The sequence below is a fragment of the Ictidomys tridecemlineatus genome, chromosome 1, assembly GCF_052094955.1.
Source record: "Ictidomys tridecemlineatus isolate mIctTri1 chromosome 1, mIctTri1.hap1, whole genome shotgun sequence".
In the NCBI taxonomy this organism is placed as follows: Eukaryota; Metazoa; Chordata; class Mammalia; order Rodentia; family Sciuridae; genus Ictidomys; species Ictidomys tridecemlineatus.
The window spans coordinates 99,168,789-99,195,064 of record NC_135477.1 but is presented as its reverse complement, the minus strand read 5'-3'; the positions used below and the strand labels follow the sequence as shown (position 1 = coordinate 99,195,064).

The following is a 26,276-nucleotide window of genomic DNA, read 5'->3' as shown; positions in this document are numbered from 1 at the left end:
GCATTCTGGCTGTGTCGAAACTTTCCCCGGCCCTCTCCTGATGAGAGAACCCGTCCATGTGGGTGGGTGTCTGACCACTGACCCCGGGGGCCAAATCACTGACCTTGACCTTGGAGTGTGGTCCCCCCTCAACCTTCACTGGATGGAATTCTCCCCTGAATTTCTTGTTCCCCAATAAAAGGCTACTCCCTGGCGTGCTCCCTCTCTCTCTCTTTTGCTAGCCCTGAGTAATCCTTGCTGCCCTGCTGGGCGATTAGAGGTGGGTACCAGAGAGGGGAGCCCTCTAGGACCTGGTCATAGTAAAAAGGTAACTGAGTCTGTGTGTTTTATTTTGATCTCTGCTAGCTAAGTTTTATACCAAGAACCTCATTAATGAACCCATTGCGCTGGCCGCATGGTGGAACACAAGTTAGACAGAAACCAAAGAAGAGAACAACATGACAGATCTTGAAAGGAATCTGAGTTTGTGTGGCACCCCAGTAGTTTTTATAACTTGATAAAAGCCATCCACCTTTTTTAAAATAATGGTATTAACAACTTAGAGAGAAAGATAGCAGCTTAGAATCACAAGACACATGTATGTTCAAATTCTAGTTCTTCCCATTGTATCTGAGAACCAAAAGGGGAAACTAATATTCATTAAGCACTAGTAATCACTAAGCTACAAATCAGTCATATGACTTGATCATTTCCCACTTACTTCAACTTGGGTTATCTTCTTCTTGTGCCTGAAAATGTCAATTTCTTGTTCTTTACTACAAAGAAACTGATAATTAATATGTGCTGCACCTATAATATGGACATAAAATTTGATATATAAAACATAAAATTTGATATATAAAAGTTCTCTGAACATTCATATAAAGTAGTTTCACAGTTGATGAACATTTCTCTTTTAAGTTGCAGATTTGTATGATGTTTGTTCTCTCTAGTTAAGAGGTACTCTACTTATGATATAAAAAAATATGACCACCATTTGAAGATCTCTTATGATATCACCAAACCACAGAGCTAAAGGGACTATGTGACTTTTCAGAGGGCCAGGCATTCCCATTTAAGCTACAATGATGCCTGTGCTGTAGATAAATTTTTCAAGTCCTATACACCCCTATTTTTCTTAATCATTTCAATTTACATAGACATTCTTCTAAATGTATTAGAATCAGCTTGCAAAGGGAAATGTTCTCCTGTTTCTTGGCAACATCCATAGACATTGAGCTGTTGCTGTCACACAAAACACCTGTGAAGTAGTTTCATTCACTCTCATATTACTGAATGGGAAACCAAGATGATTACTGATCTTCGAAAACATGGAAAGAACTGATAAGCACAGTAAAACTGCTAATGAATTTAGCTGGCCAAGAAGGTTGGCAAGAAAAGCATCTATAGACAACACTGAAGAATATTATAACAACTAAAGTATGCTTTGAACAAGGAAAAAACCTCAAAACTCATATTTGAATAAAATTTCATTAACAATTATATATACTAGCTTTCAATATATATTAGTTCATTTACTTATACAGTATCCAAAGCAGTACCCAAAAGTAAATTATGTGTGGAATATGACTTGAATTTTCAAAATGCAGTAACTTTAAGGATAATTGCTAAGATTTACTTGCTGTCTTGTTTACTTTTTTTTTTTTTTAAAGTACCAGGGATTGAAATCAGGAGCACTCAACCACTGAGCCACATCCCAAGCCCTATTTTGTATTTTATTTACAGACAGGGTCTCACTGAGTTGCTAAGTGCTGAGGTTGGCTCTGAACTCGTGATTTTCCTATCTCAGCCTCAGGAGCTGCTGGGATTACAGGCGTGTGCCACCAACTCATTAATTTGAATCAAACTGTGAATTTATAAGGGCAGAGACTGTAATTTATATTTGTAAGCACCACCTATACCACACACTTCTGGCCCAAAAAGTAAATACTTTGGCAATCTTACCAAATAATCTCACCCATAATCAAATTTTTAATTACAAAATTTTCCAGCTCACTGCTCACCTCTGGTATACAAGCTCCTGTGAAACCAAACAAGCCATTGGCATTGTCACTCTTTTGTATGATTAATCTTGCTGTAGTATTTTCTTCAGAAATGTGAGCTCCTCCATATACAGAGACTAGTTTAAGAATGAATAACTCTTCTCCTTCCTCTTCATTGTCATCTCTTGCAGAAACAATAAATGATTTGTTAGTTTCTCCCTGTCTGAACTCCACATATCCAGAAATAGGATGTAAATCATTCTTTGAAGGCATAGCATGAAGTTCATAAATTTCTTCAAGGGTCAGTTTCCTCTCATAGGACCTTACATCCTGCATCAGACCTGTAAACCGATCATTACCATTCATTCCTGCCCCAATTCTCAATATTCCAGGACCTGAAATGAGACAGAGGTTTAAATGCTACATATCAACGTCATGTCCTAAATTGTAACTTAATTTAGAAAGCAATCCAATCTTATTGAAAAATATTTTTTATATGTAAAAATTTAATATAACTGATATACAAATTAAGGTTATGTTCTACTATGATAAACAATGAATCTATTAAGCAATAACTAGAATTTATGAAATTGTGTACTAACGAAATTGACAACTATCTTCAAATTAAATAATAGCCTTATAAGTCATTCTGTCAGTCTATGAAAAACAATTTTAGGATTTAAAAATAACTAACACATATACACATAATCATGCATGTATGTTTGCTTGGGTATATGTGTATTTGGATACACATTTCTTCATGAATTTTTATTAAATTTACTTGCCCGTCTAAAAATGGAATGGTTTAGTTCAGTCACAACTTTAAAACTTAAGTATTCCTATTTTTAGAGAACGTCAAAGATTGATGTATTAGAAACTCATCTTGAGCTAAATGAAGTAAGAATTCATAAAAAAATAGTTTCCATGGGTCAAATATATTTCTTTATCCAAATAACTAGTGGAATAAATACAGAAATCAAAGCATTTCTTCCCAGAAACATCATATGTGAGTCTTAGGGACTTTTTATAATAACATGCAGCCCAACAATGCTACTTCAATCTCAATGACAACACTTCTCAGGATTTTACCAGTTCTTGTTTGTCTCCTTATTTCTTGCCTAATAATTCAGCTAAGATAATGAATTATGTAAGGTGAGAGTTTGGCAGTGATTCTGGAAAAGAATGCTCTAAATGTTTTCTATCAATAGTCTCAATGAAGGCAGTTTTACAAATTGTTACCCAGGTTGCTCCTTTAGTGAAGTCACAAGTATTATACACATTATCACAAGTGTGCCTACTATGGAGACCACTTTCCTGCCCAGTAAACCAGAACCACTCCTCTGAACTCCAGGCTGGTGATAAATCCTATGATGTGCTCCCTTCTCTAGAGTTATTTATCAACTTTAATGATGTAAGCTTCCTAGTCCTCATAAAACTATCTGTTGCAGCCAAGACACTGCATAAAGTCAAGGATATAGAAGTGGTCAGCTCTTCTTTAGTATTGTTTCTGTGATAAACTAAAACAATACTGAGTTAAAAGATTATATTCAGGCTTTGGCTCCTCTATGACTTGGCCATGTGATGCTAGTTAATTTATTTATCAATTCTGACTTGTATTTTCTTACCTATAAAATATTTAATAAATTATAGTGAAGTTAAAATTTGGTAATGTATGAAAAAAGCCATTTAACTATAAAACACTATATAAATTTGAGGCATTCTAAATGCTTTGTTTCTATGACTACTTCTCTGGAACAAACCTTATCAATATTTCTCTAATTTTAGTGTCAACTATTTAAGCTAAAATGCTAAATCATCCAAAACAAAAAAAGTTATAAAGACACAATGTCATAATGGTCCCTTCAGAATGGAGAGAACATGGTAATATTCACCTTACATTTTTTTTTAATTTATATATGTATTTTTTTAACCTTTATTTTATTTATTTATTTTTATGTGGTGCTGAGGATAGAACCCAGCACCTCGCACATGCTAGGCGAGCACTCTATCACTGAGCCACAATCCCAGCCCTGCATCTTAATATTATTCTATGCTTTTAAAATTTTGTAAAATGCATATATATTACTTTGACAAGGAAGTAAAAATTGGTGATATATATATTTTTATAGATATAAAAATTTCAGCAATACACTTAATGTTTATAATGGTGATCTTAGAATTATGGTAATGAGAATGATTGTTATTTTTTGTTTTATATGTGTACTTTTAAATTTTCCTAGATTTCTGTATTGACCATACAATTATGTCTTTAAAAATACAAATTTTTGAAACCATCACAAACCTACCAAAATGGTTTTCTAAAGATAAAATAAGCATTGGTGAAATGGTACTTTGATATACCAAAAGTGATAATATAAATAGTTTCAACTATTTTGGAAAACTGCTAGGTTTTATCTATTAAAACTGAATAAACACACACACACACACACACACACACACACACACAATGATTCAGCAATTCCATCCCCAGGAATAGACAGCAGAGAAAATTTCATCCAAAAAACTTATATAAGAATATTCAAGAGAAATGCTGAATGTAATAGCCCAAAATTGGAAACAATGCAAACAAATTTGAAATACCATGAAAAAATACTGTTCTAATTACACAATGGAATACTATAAAAACATGAGCATAAGGTATGTAAAATAGGCAAAAATATGGATGAACCTCAAAAACAATGCTGAGCAAAATAAGTCAGACATTCAATTCTATTTACCTAAATTTTAATACAGGAAAAATCAATATTAATGCTCTTAAAAAATATCAATCATAGGTGGGCAGGGTAGTAAGTTACTAACTAGAAAAGAACCACCAGTTACTTCTAAAATGCTCTATTTCTCGATCTGAAGGCTGGTTACACTATGTGGGTGATGAAACTAATGATATTCAAGTTTTATAGTTCATCTATCTGTACTTACAATACTTATCATTTATACACTTTTAATATGTTTTCCTTTAAATTAACATGTAAAAATACATAGGGTACATCTGACGTTTCAATACATACGTACAATATGCAATGATCAGATCAAGGTAAAAGGCATATCTATCACCCAGACATCATTTTTCATGTCGGGACGTGCAAAATTCTCTCTACTAGTTATTTTGAAATATTCAATTATTTGTTGTCAACTAATAATTATTTGTTGTTAACCCAATGTGCCATGTAAAATTAGAAGTTATTCTACACCCCTGTACCCATTAATCAACCCTCTCTCCTACATCCTTCCCAGCTTCTGGTCACAACGATTCTATTTTCTACTTCTAAAAGATTAACTTTTTAACTTTCACATATAAGTAAAAACATGTGATATTTGTTTATGCACTTGATTTCCTTCTCTTAATGTAATGTTCTTTCTACTTCTATTCATGTTAGAATTTCATTCTTTTTGTGGCTGAATAATATTCCATTGTGTATATATATATATTTCTCATCCATTCACCTAGAATAATTCCATACACTGTCCACTAGGAATAGTGTTTCAACAAATGTCACTTCGACATATTCAGTTCAATTCCTTTGATTTGGCTATATACCCAATGCAATTGCAGGTTCACATGGTAGTTCTATTTCTAGATTTCGGAGGAAAACTAGAATACTGTTTTCCACAATGGCTATACTAATCCATATTCCTACCAGCAGTGTATGAAAGATTGCCCTTCTCCACATCCTCACCAATATTTGTTATTTTTTGTCTTTTTGATTACAGTAACCCTTCTAAGTTGGTGAAATGATATCTCATTGTGGTTTTGATTTGCATTTCCCTGATAATTTGTGATATTAAACTTTTTTTATATATATACTTGGTGTAATTCATGTAAGCTATTTTGAGAAATGTCTGTTCAAGTAATTTGACTAATTTTTAATTTGATTATTTAGAGGGTTTTGCTGTAGAGTTGTCTGAGTTACTTATGTACTACAGAAACTAATCCTTTACTGGATAAATATTTTCTTTTTTTGCAGATATTTTCTCCCATCCCATAGGTTCCCTTCTCTTATGTTGAATTTTATTGAATGCTTTAGCTATATTGATTGAGATGACCATATGGTTTTTAATCCTTCATTTTGTTTATGTTTGATATTGATCAATTTGCATATCTTGAAACATCTTTAATTCCTAGCAATAAATCCTATTTGATTGTGTGTATGATCTTTTTTAGGTGCTGTTGGATTCAATTTTGCTAGTATTCTTTTAAGGATTTCATAGGCTATATTGACCTGTGCTTTTCTTCTTGCGTATATTCTTGTTGGCTTTTGTGTCAGGACAATGCTGACCTCAAAAGTGAGCTCTGGAGCATTCCCCCTTTCACTTCTTTGGACTAGCTTGAGAAGTATTGACATTATTTCTTATTTAAAAGTTTGGTAAACTTCAGCACTAAGGCCATTTGGCCTAGTCTTTTCTTTTTGGAAGACTTTCTATTACAGATTCAATCTTGTTAATTGTTATTGGTCTGTTCACATTTTCTGTGATCTCTTGGTTAGATTTTAGTAGGTTATATGTGTACATAAATTAATCCACTTCTAGGTTTCCAGGTTTTTGCATATAGTAGTTCATAATAGTTCCTAATAATTATTTGTATTTCCCTAGTATCAGATGAAATGTCTCCATTTTCATCTCTGATTTTATTTATTTAGACTCCCAAAGACCAATAGTGCATGAGTGGGGGTGAGCCTCTGCTTTTCTGGACCACAGTGATCTAAAAGTCTGAGAAGAGGAAGAGGCTATTCAACTGCTTCTTGAGGCAATGGAGGATGAATAAGGCTGCTCAGTTGCTTCTTGGGTGCCTCAATGGGCCAAGCTACTCAGGAATGGTTGCTTGGCTGCTTCTTGGGGTTGTGGGTGGATACATGGGGTTTCTGTGTGCTGAGGTACTCAGGCACTTCAGTATATTTTGTAATATATGTTATATTTCATTGATAACTTTAAAAAAATAAATACATATGTGGTTTTAATTTTTTTTCTTTCCAAGTGACACATTCAAAAATAGTATAAGTTCTTTGCAGGAAGCCAAACAAAGGAAAGAAATACCAGTATTCACAATCCCCAATCTTTTTTCATTTTTGTTCTACCACCATTACTTTCACTAAAGGAATCAAGGTTAACAGATGAAAGTGTGAAAATACACTTTCATCTGTTAACCTTGATAAAATAGAATCAAATCATAAAATGGAGTGAATTGGTGATATAATAGATAAAACCAACATTTGTGTGTATACATACACACAATCAGAAAGTAAATAATTTAATGCCATAGAATATTTCTAAGCACAGTCCTTGGGCAGATATTGGTAGATGTGTACATGATGTTTGTTTTTTTCTATATTATTTATTTTGGAAAAACTGCAGAAGTTAACACCTAATGGTGAGATTCAGAGGGAAAATACAACACTATAGCCACTTAATCTCTGATCTATCTTCTCATTTAATATAAAATAGAATCAAATTATAAAATGGAGTGAATTGGTGACATAATAGATAAAACCAGCATTTGTGTGTATACATACACACAGATGAATTACTCATGGAAACAGTATGTGGTTTGTCTTAAAGCCAACAAAAATGATCTCTTCAAAACACTCCACAGAATTCACTAATTTATCTCCTGATACTATAAATACTGTAATTATTTTAATGTGATTTTTCTCCTGATTCCTTTTTACCTTACGCCTACCTACATCTACTTCCAACTACACTGAACCAGTAACAGATCCCCAGGTACAATACTCTGCTTCATATGTCTACACTTTTGCTATTCTTCTGCCTGAAAAATTATTCTCTACTACTCATGAGAGGAATAAATGATCCTCCTTTAGAGTTTTTTCATTCTTTCTAAATTTATTACAGTAATCTGTCTATACCTCTTCTAAAGCCTATTTATGAGTAAAGACTATTTGATGCATCTCTGAAACATTTAGTGAAGAATTTATCATGGTCTTGATAGGCACATCGTTTTGTTCAAAGAAAATAAGGCAATACAAAAACAGTTTTTAAATATCTGCAAGACTACTATGGCAATATGTAAAAAATGTGGATGTGTAACCGATGTGATTCTGCAATCTGTGTACGGGGTAAAAATGGGAGTTCATAACCCACTTGAATCAAATGTATGAAATATGATATGTCAAGAGCTTTGTAATGTTTTGAACAACCAATAATAAAAAAATAAAAAAATAAATATCTGCAAGCTTTTTTTTAAAAAAATCAAAATTTAGTTGAAGATTTTAGAACCTAGAAATTTCAAAGTCCTAGTTGCAAAGTTGACACTCACCATCACTAATGGCTTCCCCTTTCAGACTCTTGATTCCTCTTGGCATTGCATTTCCATCCAGGTAGAATTCAATTATACCATCGTCCAGGATAATTATAAGATGAAGCCAAACACCTTCTTCTAAATATTTCTTGACTGTTGTCTTGGCAATGTATGTAGCATTGGATCCCAAAGTTTTATAATGAAGGGAAAATGTCACATGGGACTCATTTGTTTGAATTTTCACCCCATAGTAGATGCTTCCATTACCATTATCCTTTGCTATAACAAATCCATTTGTATTGGCATTAGGCATTACCCAAGCTGAAAATGTGAAGTTGGCAATCGTGTTATTCCTAGAGGGGTGATATTTTGCATTAACAGTCCCAAATGCACCTTCCAGTCCACTGAAATACAAAGCATCTGTTCCAGTATGGTGACGCCGCATGTGTGGTTGTAAATGCACAGAGCTGGGGAAAATTCCAACCAGTAGAAAATCTATCATTGGGGGCAGACCAGACGTGAACTCACTGGACACGATTTCCCAGCCTACTCGTACATCACCAAAGACACCTTGTTGCCTCAAAATGGTGAAGTTGGTAATATAAGACATGTCATCTTCTGAGAGCACATCTTCTGCCACTTCTCTCTCTAAGCACTCAGAATCCAAGATGAAAATTCCAAAAGGGTCATCATTGAATGGAATCATTACTGTCACCTGAAGGTTGGTTTCTGCAAATTGGCCTCCAGGACCTGGGGACCCACCTGTAATAAGAAAATTTGTAATGAATGAAAAACCAGTTGAAGTACTTTCCAGTATAACATATAAAAAAAATTGTAGCATATGAACTTCTAGTTAAATAATTTATGCATCATCAATGAGCCATAGTATCACCATGTAGCTTTCACCACATTTTTGAGGACATATCAAATAACACTGATTCATCACAATTTTATAATCAGTCAACCCTGAACAAAAGCTATAAACTGGAGATGTTAAATTCCTATGCTTAAAACCAGAAGTGACAAGAAAGCAAATCATTTAAATTATGGCAAAGCTTTAAACCACTATGAATTTGTACTTCCTAACTTCCTTTAATGTTTTAGGAGAAATACAACATTTGATGTAGAAAAAGTCTATTCACAAGTTTCATGGTGAAGGTAAGCCTCTATCTATACAACTGAACCCAAGTAAGACCATAAAATGAGACTAAAAGCAACATTTTGGGGCTGGGGGTTTAGCTCATCCGTAGAGCCTGTGCTTAGTAAGCACAAGGCCCTGGATCTACCTCCAGCATAAAAAAATAAATAAATAAAAATAGATAATAATGCTACCAAGAAGGGTACTTTGATATTTAAAATCAGAAAATCAAGACACACACACTTCTTTCAATTGGATTTAAGTTATAAAATATAAAATTTTGTTGGAAAAATAAGAGATGGAAAAACATAGCACCTGTAATGTTTATGAGCTTTAGAATATAAAATTCATTGAATTCGGGAATTTTATCTGGAAAAGCATGGAGAATTATTGGTTTTGCTCCTTCTCCATCCATGAAATTAACAGTTCCTGAAGTTTCATAGAATTCTTGTCCATGTTGCAGAACAGAATCATTCTGGAACAGCTGCCAAGCCACAGTCACATTACCAAAATGTCCTTGGTGCCTCAAAATCCTACATAATAAATTGAATAAAATTAGTTTTTATGAATGCATAGGAAATGTAACTCTAGTAGCAGCAGTTAATGCTATCTCCTTAAGTGAACTAGCCAACCAAGAGAAGATGAAATACACAGAAATGTCAGCTGAAAAGTCTTCAAAGCAGAAACTTAAATACAAATTCTAAGGTCAAGGGGAAAATATTTTAATAATAAGTAATGATTTTTTTCAAAACAAAAGTATAGAATAAGAGCAGTCACTGTGTCATTTTAGAAATGTTTCTGACAATTTGGATAATTTGTATTTTTCAATCTTGACAAATGATGGAACTGGAGTGGGGAGAGTGAGCAGAACAATTTCTGCTTACCAGCTGAAGTGTTTTTGTTTCCACTGATTCTTGTTTAGACAAATGGCAACAGCATAAACAGAGTTCATCATTCATTGAGACTGACAACTTTAAAAATATTCAATTTTTGATCAATTTTTTTTTATTTTTGAAGGATTAACAAGTATTTCAAATTTTTAGTACTCAATAATTTTTTCATTCTATCCAATTTTTAATTTCCTCATCCAAACAGGCTTACCAAAATGCATTAGTCTTTCCTTCTTCCACTGCTTTGTCTATAGGCTCCAGAGAAAAAATACCATTTGGGTCATCATTAGCTTCAATTATGACTGTAGCTATTCCATATTGATATACTACTGTATCACCTAAATTAAAAATGGAAAAGTCAAAGCAATAAAAAAAGTAGGTAGCTTGCTATTAATTTAACATTTTTAAATTAATAAATAGTTTTATAAGTAAAATAAAATTTTCTGCAAGAATTTCCTCAGTGAAGGTCACACAAAATATTGCTCTATTTCTCCAAAGATGTTTATGTGTGTGTGTGTGTGTATATATATACAGATGTATATATATATACACACACACACATACATATATATCTGCATGTATATGTACATTGTATTCAGAGATACCTAGTTTATTGTGAAATAGTTCCTTTTATCCACTGAGAATACATTTAGTTACAGAGGAACTAATTAACTTAAAAACAAACAACACATTTCTTTCAATAAATACATTGCTATAATAGCTTAATTAAAAATAAAAGTTTTTTTCTAATTTCACATTTTTAGGACGATTCATTTATTGCACAAAAAATAATGAAGGATTCCTCTATAACATTAAAATGCTCCTGTCCATGTTTATTGGAATCATTGGCTCAAGCATTTATCTTAGGTCTCTTCCTTCAAACAGCAGAGTCTGACCTGATTATACATAGAAATAAGCAATTCCAGTGGTGTCAAACCGAATTCCTTTCTTCTCCACACTATCCATATGTTTGGTCTCTTCATCTTACTTCCCTGAAGTCCCCACCTCTTTACTTTTGCTCCAGGGGCACTCCATGTGATCAAAAGTCCTGCCCAGCTTCACTCTCCTGACTAGCTTTTACCACTCTTGAGGACCTGCTTCAAGCAGCAGCTTTTCTGGAATCCTACCTTGACTCCCCAGGCTAAATGCCTCTCCACTGTGCTCCCACAGTACTTTGCTCTCTGTTGATCTATCACAACAACTGTCACACTACACTGGTGTCCACACACACACATACAGACAGACACCCATAAATCCATTGTGAGCCCCTTGGGCAAATGATTCCTATTAAATTCTATACCTAGAAGAACAGATACTCAGTCACTGGTGATCAGAGTTATTTATTACAGAACTGATACACATAAAACTCTTATTATTAGATGAGGACGAAACCTCTGGCTTTGTCATGGAAACAAATTTCCAAGTTTGCTAAATTATACATAGCAAACTAACACGTCAGGAAAAAAATTACATAAATATATGATTGTAATCAATGTCAATCAACAATTAGCCAATGGAAAAAATATATATTTAAAATTGTGTAGAAAATGCTAAAAATAAAAATAAAAAAACGCATATCATAAAATCTAAAAAAATAAATAAAAAATGATAAAAAACTAATTTTAGCAGGATTCTCCTATGATGTACAATTATATGTCATAGGTGGTGCTTAAAGCTCATTCCTTTCCTTTATAAGATGAACCAATAATACTTAACAGGGGCTTTAAGGGTAGCCACAGTTTTTTGTCCATTTAGGACATGTACTATGAGCAATAGTTCTTAGGCATAAACACCTATGCAGTGTGATGTTTGTTCAGCCCTCCCACCACAGGCCCACAGGCTCATCAGGTTTTGATGCCATATCAGAGAAAAGAAAAGGAAGTCAGAACTAAAAAAAAAAATCATGAAAGCATAAATTCTTGTCATTCAAATCTTCATAGCTAAAGTAATTACATCCCTATATGTCACCATGTTTGGAAAAGTATCAGAGCCAAATACAGGGAGAAGCATGTAATTCTTCCTATGAAGAATTCCTATGGTAATGTAATGCCACCTCAGGCTGGCAACACCCATACTTCAGGCCAGTAACCCAGTCACTTCTGTGTACACTTGTATGTGCACTTGTGCTTGCACGCTCTCCCTCTTTTTCTCTCTCTCTCCACACTACCCACCTAACTCTCTCAAAGTCAAAATTCTTCCCCAATAACATAGTTTACAAAATTCACTGAAACTCTCTGAGGAGTCATTTTCCATTCTCATTATAAGAAATTCAGGATACTTTAATCTACTATTTGATCAATAGTGAAATTTTGTTTCTGATAATATTTTAATTAATTTTAACCCCCAAAATGTTTGAAATACAAAAATTTCACCAGAATTATTTTAAGTAGTTAATAAGTTAATTTTAATAAATATTAATAAATGTCATCCGGAGCTTATTTCTAGAGCAAATGGTTGTAGGATGGATGATCTCATCCCTTCATAACTGCTGTATTCTTCCCACTAAAAATTTCTGGTTTTCCACTTTTACTTCAACAAGATTATTTTATCTATAGCAATTTCTTTCATTTTAATATTGGGAAAATAATTGGACTTACCAAATTTTTTTGGTCTATGTAAGTCTGTTTTTTGCAGTTGTGAGATTTCTTTTGTGGTAATTATTGTACAAAGTCATTTTTTTCCTTAAAGATGATAGATTTTAGTTTCCACTTTTTTTGGGTATTCTTAGTTAGATCATATGAAAAATGAGAAACAAAAAGACAAAAGGAGAAAGAGGGGAAAGAGGAAGAGAGCAACGAAGAAAGTCAAGAGACAGGAAGATGGACGGAAATAGCAAAAAGAAATATCAGGAGATCTTTCATTTTCTCTGCTTCTTTAAATATCAAAAAGCACAAGGTAGAACACAAGATTGTCATTCACACTGGGCCTGACAGGCAGGCACTTCAGTGTCCCAGTGTCAGGGGTTATTGCTCACACAGGGTAAGGGACTCTCTCCATGAGAACTAAGCTTGGTTCTGGGTGCTGGAGCCAGAGTGAGGTGCTCAAAGCAGGAAGTTAAAATCCTGGTGGGGTAATCCCTGAGTAACCTTATTGTAGAAACAGGGAAATAGAAGCAATGAGAAAGTGGTTACACACAGGGGAAGTTGGTCACGAGCATAAATATATTAAAGATAATGGGAACTAGATTTCTTAAGGAAATGACAAAAATAGAAAGGGAGGAGACTAGACTGAACCTGATATATTGGATAGGAATGGAAACAATGGCATGAACTAATGATCTTCAACATACATAAGCACAGAACTATAAATGCATGTACACGTATGCACATGAAGGGCATATACCCCCATCTGCCCACTAACAGAACCCAGGAAGATCAAAACCTCATTAATAGTGCCCAGATTCTAGTTACTAAATAACATTCTTCACTACAAGGAACCAGGGCTTCTTGGAAAATGGCTAATTTCAGGAATGTAACAGGAAAAGTACAAAATGAGCTTGGAAGAGCTTGCAATGTCAGAAAGTAAGAAAATGTCCAAAAGACAAAGAAAGTCATCTCAAATAGGTTACCACTGGTCAAATCTGGCTCACTGTGGCCCTGAAAATAAATGATAGTAGTGAAAAATAACTCACTACGTTAAATAGAAAGTTTAAGTCCATATGATAAAAGTATCGATGAAAAGACTGAATATTTTATGAGTAACAAGACATTTTCATAGTTTCAAAGTAACTCCCCACAAAATATTTATTAATCACAATGGGAAGCAAAGCCCAGTAGAGAAGACTGAAGGTCATCACCTAAATTGTAGTCAAAGTGAACAGAATAATGAAGAGGCAAATCAGAATCTTGTGATGATTTTATAAAGGGATGGATGATAAGAACACAGAATTATTTCTGTGAAATTCCTACCAAGGATTCAAAAACTGAAACCAATAATAAAGGAATATCAAACAAACTCAATACGAGGGATATCCTAGCTCGTGGTCTTCTACACTCAGCAAAGACTGAGGAATTCCTTCAAACTGACAAAATTAAAGGGACATTACAATTAAATGCAATGCATAATTAAGGAAAGGATGATTTTGCTAGAATGATATTAAAACAACCAGGGCACTATGAATGGGACCTGGGAAAATAACCCCATAGATGTTAACTTCCTGATTTTTGGAAAGTTATATTGTGTTTATGTTGGAGAATGTCCTTGACGGCAAGAGATACACACTAATGTATTTAGCAATGATGGGACATCACATCTTCAACTTACTCTCAAAATGTTCAAGGGAAAGAGTTCCTTGTAACCCCAAAAGAACAAAATAAATATCAAGAAAAGCTAAATCTTTCCAATTTACTAAAGACAGAGTCAACACATTCTCAGGGTGCACACGGCTGAATCAAAATATCCTTCATTTATGGAATGGAAAAGAAGGAAGAGCACATCTTTTTCCCCTTGTAAATTGCCACTCATTTGGAGATAACTCCAGAGAATTATCAAGGAGCCAATTAGAGTCAGATGCCTACAGAATTAAGCTTCCCAACCAAGTGAGCTATCCTCCCAGATGGAGGAAAAAGCATTACAGGACACTACTAATCCCTAAGCAATGGATACATAGGCAATGCCCATCGCAGCTATAGGTTCAAGACCCATTGTTTTAGGGTCTTTATATCAGAATTTTCTATTTTTGTAATATTTTGAAAGAAAGGTTCAAAAGCATAGCAGGGTGTATATGACACAAGAAGTTTTAACACTTATATCATTCATCTCATTCCTTAAGAAAGCAGTAGAACAAACAATTTTGTTCATGGACAGTCACAGAAAGTACAGCTGGCACAACTACTAGACAGTGGTACTTAATGCAGAAAAGAACTGAAGGCAACAGATCTACCATAACAACACAGCGTGCTTACCTGTTGAATTAAAGAGGATTATATAGAAAGCCTCATCTGTTTCGGGGATACCATCTTCATTAACATATACAGATAGGCTCTGTTCTCTACTTCCAACCTCAAAAATGAGGGTTTCCTCTTTTTCAGCCGGAACAAAGTCTCCCTCTTTGGCTGTGGCCTTCCCATCTACAGTAGCATACTGGACGGTGCAGATAACATCTGCAGATCCATTTCTGAGGACTGTAAAGTTAGCAGTCTCTCCTTCCTGAACCCTCACCAGACGAGGCTCTGAAATATCCATAGAGAAGGAACATGTGAGCCTTCATGATTCCATCTATGTATTTCCAGATAACCTTTTTCTTTACTTAACAAGAAATTCCCAGTACTCTCTGTGCTTAAAATTTTTGCTCTGGGGCTGGTGGTAGAGCACTTGCCTAACACGTGGAAGACACTGTGTTCAATCCTTAGCATCACAAAAATAAATAAATAAAATAAAGGTATTGTGTCCCCCCGAAAAATAAAAGATTTGGCTGTGTTTCCAGCTCTGACATGAAGCCCCTCTGATTACTTCAACCATCAGCAGCCTTCCTTTTCCCTTAATTCCTACAAAATCCATTGTCTTCAGCATTCATTGTCTGACAGCACCCCTGTCAGTAAATTATGTATTATTTAAAATCTTCTGCCTACCACTTTGTATATATCATTTTGTAGCTGAAGTTTTAAGGTCTTTGAGAATAGGCCTGGATAGCTTGTTTTATTTTTGCTGCAACACTTGGCAGAAGCCTGAGTATAAGACTAATTAATAAGCACAAATTCACTGGAGGCTAAGAATTGTAATCCAGAAATTCAAGAGGTTCAGTAAACTGACCTTTATACAACTTAGAAAAGTGGGATTTAAGAAAGAATTAGACATCAATTAAATCTCATCAATAAAAGATGCCTCATATAGCAAAAGTGAGTTCTAAAAAAAAAAGCAGTAAATAAAGAATCCTTAACTAATATATCCATTAAACATTAGCTACTATAGTTAAGTGGTCAGTCACTAGGTACAATATCAGGTCCCAAAGTGGCCAACCTCTGTATTAGAAGTAATCACATGGAAGTGTTTTTCTCACAGAGGAAAGATATACCTTGGCATTTAAAAGGAAGAAACAGAGATAACAAAAAAGCACTTAATGTTACTTTCATTTTGCTTCAGAAGATATTTTGAAAAATGGTTTAAACTTCAAACAGACTGAATAACAGTGAATGAATCATGAAATCATATGCAAGCATCAATTAATTACATTTTATTTAAAATGCTCAGTTAAAATTAATTTTAGATATACACTGTTTAAGAAAGAAGCAAACTCATTCAAATAAAAATAGCAATACCACCTGCAAAATAAATGGGATCATCATTTCTTCTAATCCGTAGAGTTGCAGTTGTTTTATTTCCCACTTTAGCTCCTCCAGTGGCATTAAGTAGGATAATGGTAAATTCCTCCATTTCCTCTGGAATCTTTTGGAAAATGATATCCATTTTAAATCAACTGATTTATGCATATAATTACATTATGTATTCCTAAATTATTATTTCTTTTTTAAAAAAAAGTTCTATTAACAGTACTAATCTTTACTTCTATTTCTGAGGCTGAAGCTTATGAAAGTATTTCTATAAGACTCAGAACTCCCCCCCCCAATTATTTTAATTTATATTCATCCAAACAAGCACTTTACTTTAAAGTGTAATGGAAGTATACATATTTTGTCTTACATAAACTAAAAATAGATATAACCTATATAGATAAAAATAGATATAACCTATACCATATTCTACAACTCTATATAGATATAGGATATATTTATTTATGTATCTATACGTACATACATATATCCTATATAAGTATAGGATATATATATGTGTGTGTGTGTGTGTGTGTCGTATATATTATTTCTGTAAGAAAATGGTAAACACATTTTTTGCTTATAAGAAAATAATGGAACACAACAAAATGAGCACTCAAAGGCCTCTTACATGGTTTACTGAACTTTCACACAAGCCAGTCATAGAGACCTTACTTCAATGTCCTAAAAAGATGAGATATCCACATCTGAGCTTAAGTGAATCCCAGGTAGGCACTGTTTCTCTCTTACATCATTCCTATGAGCTATGCCTCTCCTCACCCTAAAATACAAAATTGCTGGTCTGTGGGAAAACAGACAGGCCTTCAGAAATAAAATGCAGAATCCTGAGGAAGGCTTACTCTCCATCACTAAGTTCTTTCTGGTTTTTATCAATAAGATGAAATAGCTTGTTGGATGCACAATCCCTTGGCACAGTGTCCTGATTCTCAGAATGCACCAGGGTACCCAGAACATGGCCTTTCTCCAAGGAGTCTAAACACAAGCTGAAGCTTAACCTCTCCCAAAACCACAAATCCCTGAAGTTTGACACATGAATTTCACCAATCACTATCAGTCTAAGAGTAAAGAATGACTCAGAGAAACCAGAAGCATAACATTGCCCTTTTGCCTCAGTCAGACACTGTCTTACCTGAGCTCTTTATATACATGTATTATCAGATGTTTTGGCTTTAATGAAAAGTAGAGATTGATCAACTACAATAAGTGGAGAATTATACATGCAACATTTACCTCGTCTGGAAGGGAATAAAGGGTGATATTTTTTGAAAATTCCTTATCTCCAAAGAAAATTGTCCCTTGCACAGGAATTACGTCTTGTGTAAAGTCTGGACTAACCACCCATGAAACACTAACATCACCAAAGTTTCCTCGATGTCTTATTACGCCATAAACAGCTGTGAAATACAAACAGGTAAACTACATATGAACATTCACTAAACATTAAAACTAGTAAAGAAATCATTCCAATAAAGTAAAAATAATACTTTGTTTTAATAAAATCTAATTTAATAAAAGCCAATTTGCTTAGCATATCCCCCAAGGTTCACATAAAAATATATTATCCTATTTCCCCTCTGTAGATATAAAATTAATAAAATTACAAGACTCAATATTTTCCATCATAGTATGGGATCTTAAGAGTCATTTGGCATGGAGACAGAGGGTGATTAATTAGATACAACTATCATAAAGTCCTGTAAGAATATCTGCCAAAGGCATTCAAAGGAAGACTGACCTACCTACTCAGAGTGATTTCCCTGCTCTGACAAGATTTCTTTAAAAACAATATCTTTCTCAATGAATGCAGTGGTGCACACCTGTAATCTCAGTGACTCGGGAGGCTGATGCAGGAGGATAGCAAGTTCAAGACCAGCCTCAGCAACTCAGCAAGACCTTGTCTCAAAATAAAATTTAAAACTAGCTGGGAGTACTGGGGTTGTGGCTCAGTGGTACAGGACTTGCCTAGCATGTGCGAGGCACTGGTTCAATCCTCAGCACCACATACCAATAAATGAAATGAGAATATTGTGTCCATCTACTATATATATATATATATATATATATATATATATATATATATATCCATTTAAGAATTCAGGTAATATATATGTATGTATGGGAATGTAGCTCAAGGGTGAAGTGCTTGCCTAGCACACAGGAGGCCTTGGGTTCAATCTCCAGAACCACAAAAATAAATAGACAGATAGATGGAATATTTCTTACTTCCTGCCACTGCAATATTTTCCAGCAGTAACTCCTAGCTTTAATGTGTTCTCTATTGACTCATGCCTGGGTGCTTGAGGGCTCTGCATATGGTTAATTGAAATAAAAATATAACTGATGTATCATCACAATGCTAAGACAGACATAAAAATTGCAATCCTAAATATTATTTTTAAAAGGACCAATTTCTATTCTATGTGTAATTTCTAAAGCAGAATGAGCAACTGAAAATAATGGGTTACTGAAGAAATAAACTAAAAAATAATTAATTTCCTCTTCCATAAATAGAAACAAAATGTAAGAAACAGGAAAAATTACCACTGTAGATATTATCTGCTTTGCTTTCATTTATTGTCTCAATTAGACCATCAGAAACAAACTCTATAATCCCGTGAGGATCATCATTTTTTAGAATCGTTATGTTGACAACGGAAGCACTTCCCAACTTGCTTTCCCTTTCACCGTGGCTGCTGAGGACCACCCAGTAGTGCTCATCCAACTAAATGGAACATGTCAAATTAGTAAAAATGTAAAGTTGACATTTCAGAGCAAATAAAATATGTGTATATTCAAGAATATTAATATATTCACATTTTAAGATACATACAACTCACTGAAAAGACAAGAGAGCCAGTTTTACTCCTAAAACATATTTAGCATGTTCTCCTATCAGTTAAGAGATGCCAGATATACATATATATTATCCAAAAGGGGAAAAGATAAACAACAATCTACTCTAAATGGTAAGAAGTCAGGGACTTGTCACCGATGATCTAGTAGTCAAACTAATAAGAGTAACAAATATAAAATCTACATATGCATTAGTGTGTAAACATTAGGGTACAATATCTGGTTTCACTAATTCAAAAGTTAATTTTTTTCCTTTAAAAAGTGATTATATAGCAAAATTTCAGTTCAAAACCATATCATTAAAAGTTCAGTTAATATGAATCACATAAAATAAGGTTTAACATGAATAAAGCTAAAAGGAGATAAAAATGGATCACACACTGAAAGTCTCAGAATGTTTGGTTTGTTTGGTATTTCTCTTTCAAGGACAAAATACATCATTCTAATTTGAATGAATCTTACTTTGCTTTTTGAGATTGTTTTTTGAATTTTCCAAACATAAGTATTTCTCATCCCTTCTTATATCTTCTTGACAATGTTTAAAATATTTGTGCTCATAACATGATAGATACAATCAATCTTCCACAAAAGCGCAAGGGAAAAACAAAACCCCTACCTCTGGTATGCCATCCAGTCTTGACAGCAAGGTGATTACTATTTCTCTTTCCCCAGGTTTAAATTCCAGAACACCTGTGTTTCCATAGAATTCACTGCTGTCTCTGGGCTCTACTCGGTAATGTAGAAATTGTTTGACGAGAGCCCCCCTGGATCGAATAATGTGGAGCTCTACAGAATCCCCTTCCTTTAAAAAGAATCCACAAGATTTTAAAACCTTCTAGATCATTCTTCTTAAGTTGTGAGTACAGAATAAAGTTTCATACTTACTTTTATAACATAGGGTCCTCTGGAAGCAGGAGAAAATTCAAAAACTCCCCCAGGATCATCATTTTCCAAAATAACTAGGTCGCGGGTAGTATATCCAGATTTCAACACTTGATTTTCCACATTTACCCTGGAGAAGGTGGAGGGGAAAACATACTTGTTATCTTTAGTCTACTTCTGAATTTGGTAGACTTCAAAGGCAATATTTACAACTCTTCCAGATAATAATAAGAAAGGTAATTAGGAATTAAATCTCAAAGAAAATTTATACACATTAAAATCACTTAAAACCAAAACAGCTTTAGCCACAACACTTATGGAAGATCTATTCTGAATTCACTGCATCTTTCCTTTTTGACTAAAACAAACCTGGCATATGTACCTCAAGAACATAGTAACAAAGAGTTATAAATGTATTTATAGAAAATATAAAAATTTACAGATTTTGTTCTAGTTTTAGAAAAAAAAATTATTTGCAACATGTGTTTAGAAAATACCTTTAAATAAAACTTTTTATTTTACATACATTTGAATTTCTTCTAAAATTTCATTACATATAATTATATTATGTACAAGTTGGATAACTACACGGACTATGGCAAGCCACACTGATTTTTTTAAAAAAATGAATGTAATATGATTAGACTTTTGGGGATAGTTTTGTGGCTTTCAATTTTTTTTCTTTTAAAGAAAGAAGAAAATGGATCTGAGAAGCATGACATGTTATAACAATTCTTATATATTTATCAAAAGAATATATTAAATGTTATTTTAAATTTCTGGTTTTATGCTTAGTGTGTAATTAGAATGATCAAAGAGACTACAAGGCTCTGAGGGCATAAAACCAGCAAGGTCTTAAGAATTCTCAATCCTGAAAGCTGCTCTAAATTTTTCCAAATGTCACTTCCTATTGAACTAGAAGTATTTGGATAAAATCTCAGAATCACAATGAAACCACAATTTAATATGTAGAAATATGTGTCAAGAACAGTTCACTCTATGAATAGACAACATGAACTGACATCTTCTCTTGCTTTTGAAATCTGACAACTGATACCTAGCATGCATGTGTTAACAGAAGAGATTATTCAAATAATACAACAATTATTTATTATATTGTTAATAGAGTAACATAATTTTCAGAGCAAATTTGCCCATATTTAATTTATATCAATATCTTCACTAATCAAAATTTCCTGTGTCCACATAAGCTAGGAGACAAGAAAAGTGGATTAAAGTATAAAAGTCTACTCAGAACCAGGTACAGTAATACATGCCTATAATCACAGCAACTTCAGAGGCTGAGGAGAATCAAAGTTCAAGGCCAGCCTCACCAACTTAGTGAGACCCTAAGCAACTGATTTTTTGAGACTCTATCTCAAAATTAAAAAAAAAATCCTCTGAGCATAAAACAAATGAATTTACTTTATTTTTTTTAATGTTCTTAAGATATGCTTCCCTTACATAAAAAGCAAATTTGAAAACCTCTCTATAAAACACAGAGGAAAAAGCAAGACATTGCTTAGATACACTAAGAAAAATAATGGATGAGTTGAGATAATGGGTTGCCAATTCTCTGTAAGACAAACTTTAAGATTCATAAAAGACGTTGGGAAAAAAATTTCACCACTAAAAGCACAATAATTGTTCTCTAGGTTATGAAAACTTAAAATTATGAGTTCTTCAAAATGTGATAAATTACCACATAATTTAAAATCTTCTGAAGTAAAACGGCATAATAAAATTGTTTCTCAAAGATTTTATCAAAAAATTGTAAATGCATTCATAATTTGAAACTACTGGGATGAAAACATCCCAAAAGTTTCACATAATAGTCTCCTGTTATCATTAGAAAATGAAACTACACACAAATCATGCACAGCCAGGTGGATAAGCACAATTTCTCAAGACTTGTGATCATGCAGTGCAGCCTCATCACCAAACAGTCAGTTGCAAAATAAAATGGTGAATCACCAAAAACAAGGCATTATTTTGTATACTTACCCAAAATACACGACAAATCTTTCAGTTTCTACCCTGTCAATACAGAAAGAACTGTGGGCGGGGGTAAAAGGAGGCAGAGGCACTATTTCCCACAATTCACTGATACTGCTAGAAACTTAGAATGGCAGAGTGAAAAAAAAAAGCTGAAAGAAAGCCCTTTTCTTTTCCCCAAGAGCTACTAATTTTCATTTTATGGAAATGGTGCACACTGGGTCCTATCCATTGAGAAATGCCAGAAAGAGGTTCTGCAGTTCCCGCCTATTGGAAGATGACCCGTGGCCAGCCAGCATGGCAAGACCCATTCAAGACATTCCTTCCCACCTCTCCAGGGTGCTTGTGCCTGGCAAGCTCTGCACATGCTCAAACCACAGCAGCTGAGCAAATCTCATTCAGTCTACTAACAATTACTTAGTAGCTTTAATTATGTTTTTTAAAGAAACTCCATCCTCAGATGTAATGCCAGTTCTTCAAGTTTGAGAAGTCACAACTCTATAAGCAATCTCTATGTTTCCCTGTTTGCACAGGAATATATTCAAGAAGCCCTAAGATATCATGATAACTTTTCATTACAACTTTATATCAGGAAATCTAAACACTTTCAAATCCTCAGTGTGTTTTATTTTAAAATAGTCTTGAAAAGCACACGTTAAAAAGTAAAGGCTTTGAGCTGAATTTTTAAAGTCAAATGCGCCACTGATAAATTACCACATAATGTAAAATCCTCTGAAGTAAAACGGCATAATAAAATTGTTTCTAATTTGGAGAAAATTAAGTGTATTTTTAACTAACTGGTATTGGAAGTACCATAAATTGTTTAGTATCAGGGCAACTTCAGTCTACATTTAATTGAAATACAAAGAATTTGAACTTGACATTAAGAGAATATTTTACACTGTATTATAATAAAGTGTTATTATTTTTGTTGCAATATTATCCTATGACTCATTATAATCATACTAGCATTCATTCATCCATTCATTTTTGTTAAACACGTAAAATTAAAAGGTTTTGATAAAATAAGCACTTTGAAATCATTAATTTTATTCTCAAATTTATTTAAATATTTTTTGAACAGTCAAATGTAATTTGCTTATTCTTATCACACACTAGTAACTAATTGAATCAAGACATTTTAACATATATTTTGATTAATTTTCTCTATTTGAAAAGAACCAACAATTTCTAATATTTTCTACCCTATGATTTTCACTTCTTTGTATTCTATTTTTACCCATAGAAGGGAGAAATAGAAGCAAAAGCAAAAAAAAGAAAAAGAAAAAAAAAGTAAAACAACTTCAAAGTTATATTTAATGAATTACAAATGTTTAAATGAATGAATGACCAAACATTACTATTTTGAAAGAATATAAAGAATAGTCACTATGAATTTTCAGAGTTATAATTTAAATCATTCTTTAAATACTTAATTGCAAGCAGGAATTCTCAAACAAGCTAACAAAGTTTCCTAGATTGCTATAACTTTGGTTTGTAATCACTGTTCTTTTTTCGTTAGTTTTCTTCAACATTGTCCACAGATTTAATACATGCTTAAACCTAATTTATAGAAAAAGGGGGATACATGAACAAAGTCCTGTATTTTCTCATATTTCACTGACTTTTTTTCATCATGAAATATCTTTTAATACTTAATATAAAAAAATATATTAAGCCTGTATTATTTAGATTCAGTATATGTGTGTGTTCACTTAAACTCAGTGTGTATGTGTGTATTATGGTTTATATGTGACATGTCCCCCCAAAACCTCACATGTGAAACAATGCAAGAAGGTTTGGAGGAGACATGATTGGGTTATAGCCTTAACATAATCAGCAAATTAATCCCTGATAGGATTAACTGAGTAGTAACTAGAAGCAGGTAGGGTGTGGCTGGAGGAAGAAATTCATTGGGGGCAAGGCTATGGGGTATATATTTTAAATATGGAGAGTGAACTCTCTCTCTGCTTGCTGATCATCGCCTGAGCCACTTCCCTCCACTACTCTCTTCCGACATGAGGTTCTGCTTCACCTTGAGCCCCTAGGAATGGAGCCTGCTGTCTCTGAATTGAGACCTCAGAAACTGTGAGCCTCCAATCAAACTTTTCCTCCTCTAAAATTGTTCTATTTGGGTATTTTAGTCATAGCAGTGAAAAAGCTGACTAAAACAGTGTGTGTGTGTGTGTGTGTGTGTGTGTGTGTGTGTGTGTTTGGGTTTTGCTTTCTCGGGTTTTTTTGTTGTTTTACTTTTTGTGGTTCTGAAAGCAAACAAAATGAACAGTGGCCATTCCACAGATTTGTTTTTCTTTCACAAAAAACTTTTAAAAAATACTTATCAGGTAGGTAAAATGTGTTTAGACAAAACATCTTCAAAGAAAAATCTACATGGTCTTGATAATAAAATTGAAAAAAAATCAAAGGATTATGCAAAGTAGTTTTTTACTTCTTTATTCCTGAAGAATATCATACAAAATGTCTCAAATTTACCTATGAATTTTAGTGTTTCTAAATACGAATTGTACAATGTCCTCAAGCCATGGTAACTTTCTATAATCTATCTCATTGATATAAAGAGACTTATAGAAGAGAAACTTAGTTTTGATCGTTAAAAATCATTAACATCAATTAAACACTGTATCTTTTCAATTTTAGAAAAGATTTTCTAAATAACTAAAAGAAAAATTCTTAGATTTTTTTTGTAATATTTTCTTAATATAAAGTGCCCCCTGAGAAATGCTAAGTAACTTATGATAATGACTGGAAAATTACCTCTTAAATTTGTGTAATTTTTAATTCTCTAGAAAATAAGTCTTAACTTTTAGATTCCATGTAAAAAAGAATGAAGATTAATGTTTTCTTTTACTCACTCAAAAAAGCTATACCCCACTTCCCTGTTGGAAAGGAAGCCACCAGAGTTATCTGCTTAACCTAACATTTTAGAGATGTTGTAGTCTATTCTTTTTTTTTTAAATAGCAATATATTGGCTTACTTCAAATTTCATATACTACTTCCCAGACATTCTCTACATAATTCTTCCTCACAACAAATAGCAGAGTAAAAGTTCACTAAAATATATCCATAGTCTAACCAGAAGCTATAAAAAAGTAACAGACTAAAGGCCAACATAATGCAATTCACTTGATTTTTTTTTCTTCATGAAGAGAAAAAAGTTATCTCAATGGGTTATTACCTGTCTAGAGAAAGTGTTACAGTTTCATTCATTTCCGGTATGTCATCACCCTTGACAGTAATGTTGATTGTTGTGTCACTTTGCCCAGATAAAAATACAACAGAACCATTAAAGGGACCTATATCATCCATGGTCACTGCTTCTGAATTAAAGCCAGAGGGCTTCAAACTCCAATAGACGGTGGCCTGGCCATCAGTTCCATCCCGATGCAAGGGAATGAATATCTTATTTAGGAAAAAAAACAAAACAACAATTTCTGCTATAATATATGCTCACAAATCAAATCAAGTCTGCAGATGCATGTATTATTAGGTGAATGTGTATTAGTGACATTAAAAATAATTGAAGAAGTCTTCTTTTTAAGCATGATAATAATTTGGGGGGATTTTCTTCAATTTTGCTAATCAAATTTATCTGGAAAATTGCCCCTGCCCAAAAATGTATCTGACCTGGTATTTATTTAAATGAAAAGACAAATATTTTAAAAGCTGAAGAATCATGACAAACATAGAACAGTCTTGCTGAAGAATAAATTTTCATCAGAGGTTTTATGAATATCAAAATATAAACAGAAAAATAAACTTTTGTGATTAAAACAAGGAAATTTACTTGGGCACAGTGGCACACACCTGCAATCCCAGTGGCTCCCAAGGCTTAGGCAGGAGGACCATGAGTTCAAAGCCAGCCTCAGCAACCTAGCAAGGCCCTAAGCAACCCTGTCTCTAAATAAAATATAAAAAGGGCTGGGGATTGGCTCAGTGCTTAAGCATCCCTGCAC

The 26,276-nt window shown here is 33.5% G+C and overlaps 1 protein-coding gene across 8 annotated transcripts in view; it reads right to left on the bottom strand.

The window, feature by feature from the left end:
* Adgrv1 (adhesion G protein-coupled receptor V1) overlaps positions 1-26,276 on the bottom strand; it is a 545,344-nt gene that overhangs the window by 460,723 nt on the left and 58,345 nt on the right. For 6 of the 8 annotated variants that reach the window (XM_078044879.1, XM_078044892.1, XM_078044896.1 and 3 more), the window contains exons 11-22: positions 25,499-25,722; positions 22,314-22,346; positions 20,313-20,439; positions 20,044-20,229; positions 19,116-19,296; positions 17,805-17,968; positions 16,545-16,668; positions 15,189-15,455; positions 10,496-10,622; positions 9,710-9,927; positions 8,275-9,018; positions 2,004-2,377 (exon numbers count right to left, since the gene is read on the bottom strand). In XM_078044879.1, coding sequence (XP_077901005.1) covers positions 2,004-2,377; positions 8,275-9,018; positions 9,710-9,927; positions 10,496-10,622; positions 15,189-15,455; positions 16,545-16,668; positions 17,805-17,968; positions 19,116-19,296; positions 20,044-20,229; positions 20,313-20,439; positions 22,314-22,346; positions 25,499-25,722 — 2,769 coding nt within the window. The remainder of the gene's footprint in view (positions 1-2,003; positions 2,378-8,274; positions 9,019-9,709; positions 9,928-10,495; positions 10,623-15,188; positions 15,456-16,544; positions 16,669-17,804; positions 17,969-19,115; positions 19,297-20,043; positions 20,230-20,312; positions 20,440-22,313; positions 22,347-25,498; positions 25,723-26,276) is intronic. The other 2 variants (XM_078044886.1, XM_078044889.1) reach the window with 1 other exon arrangement.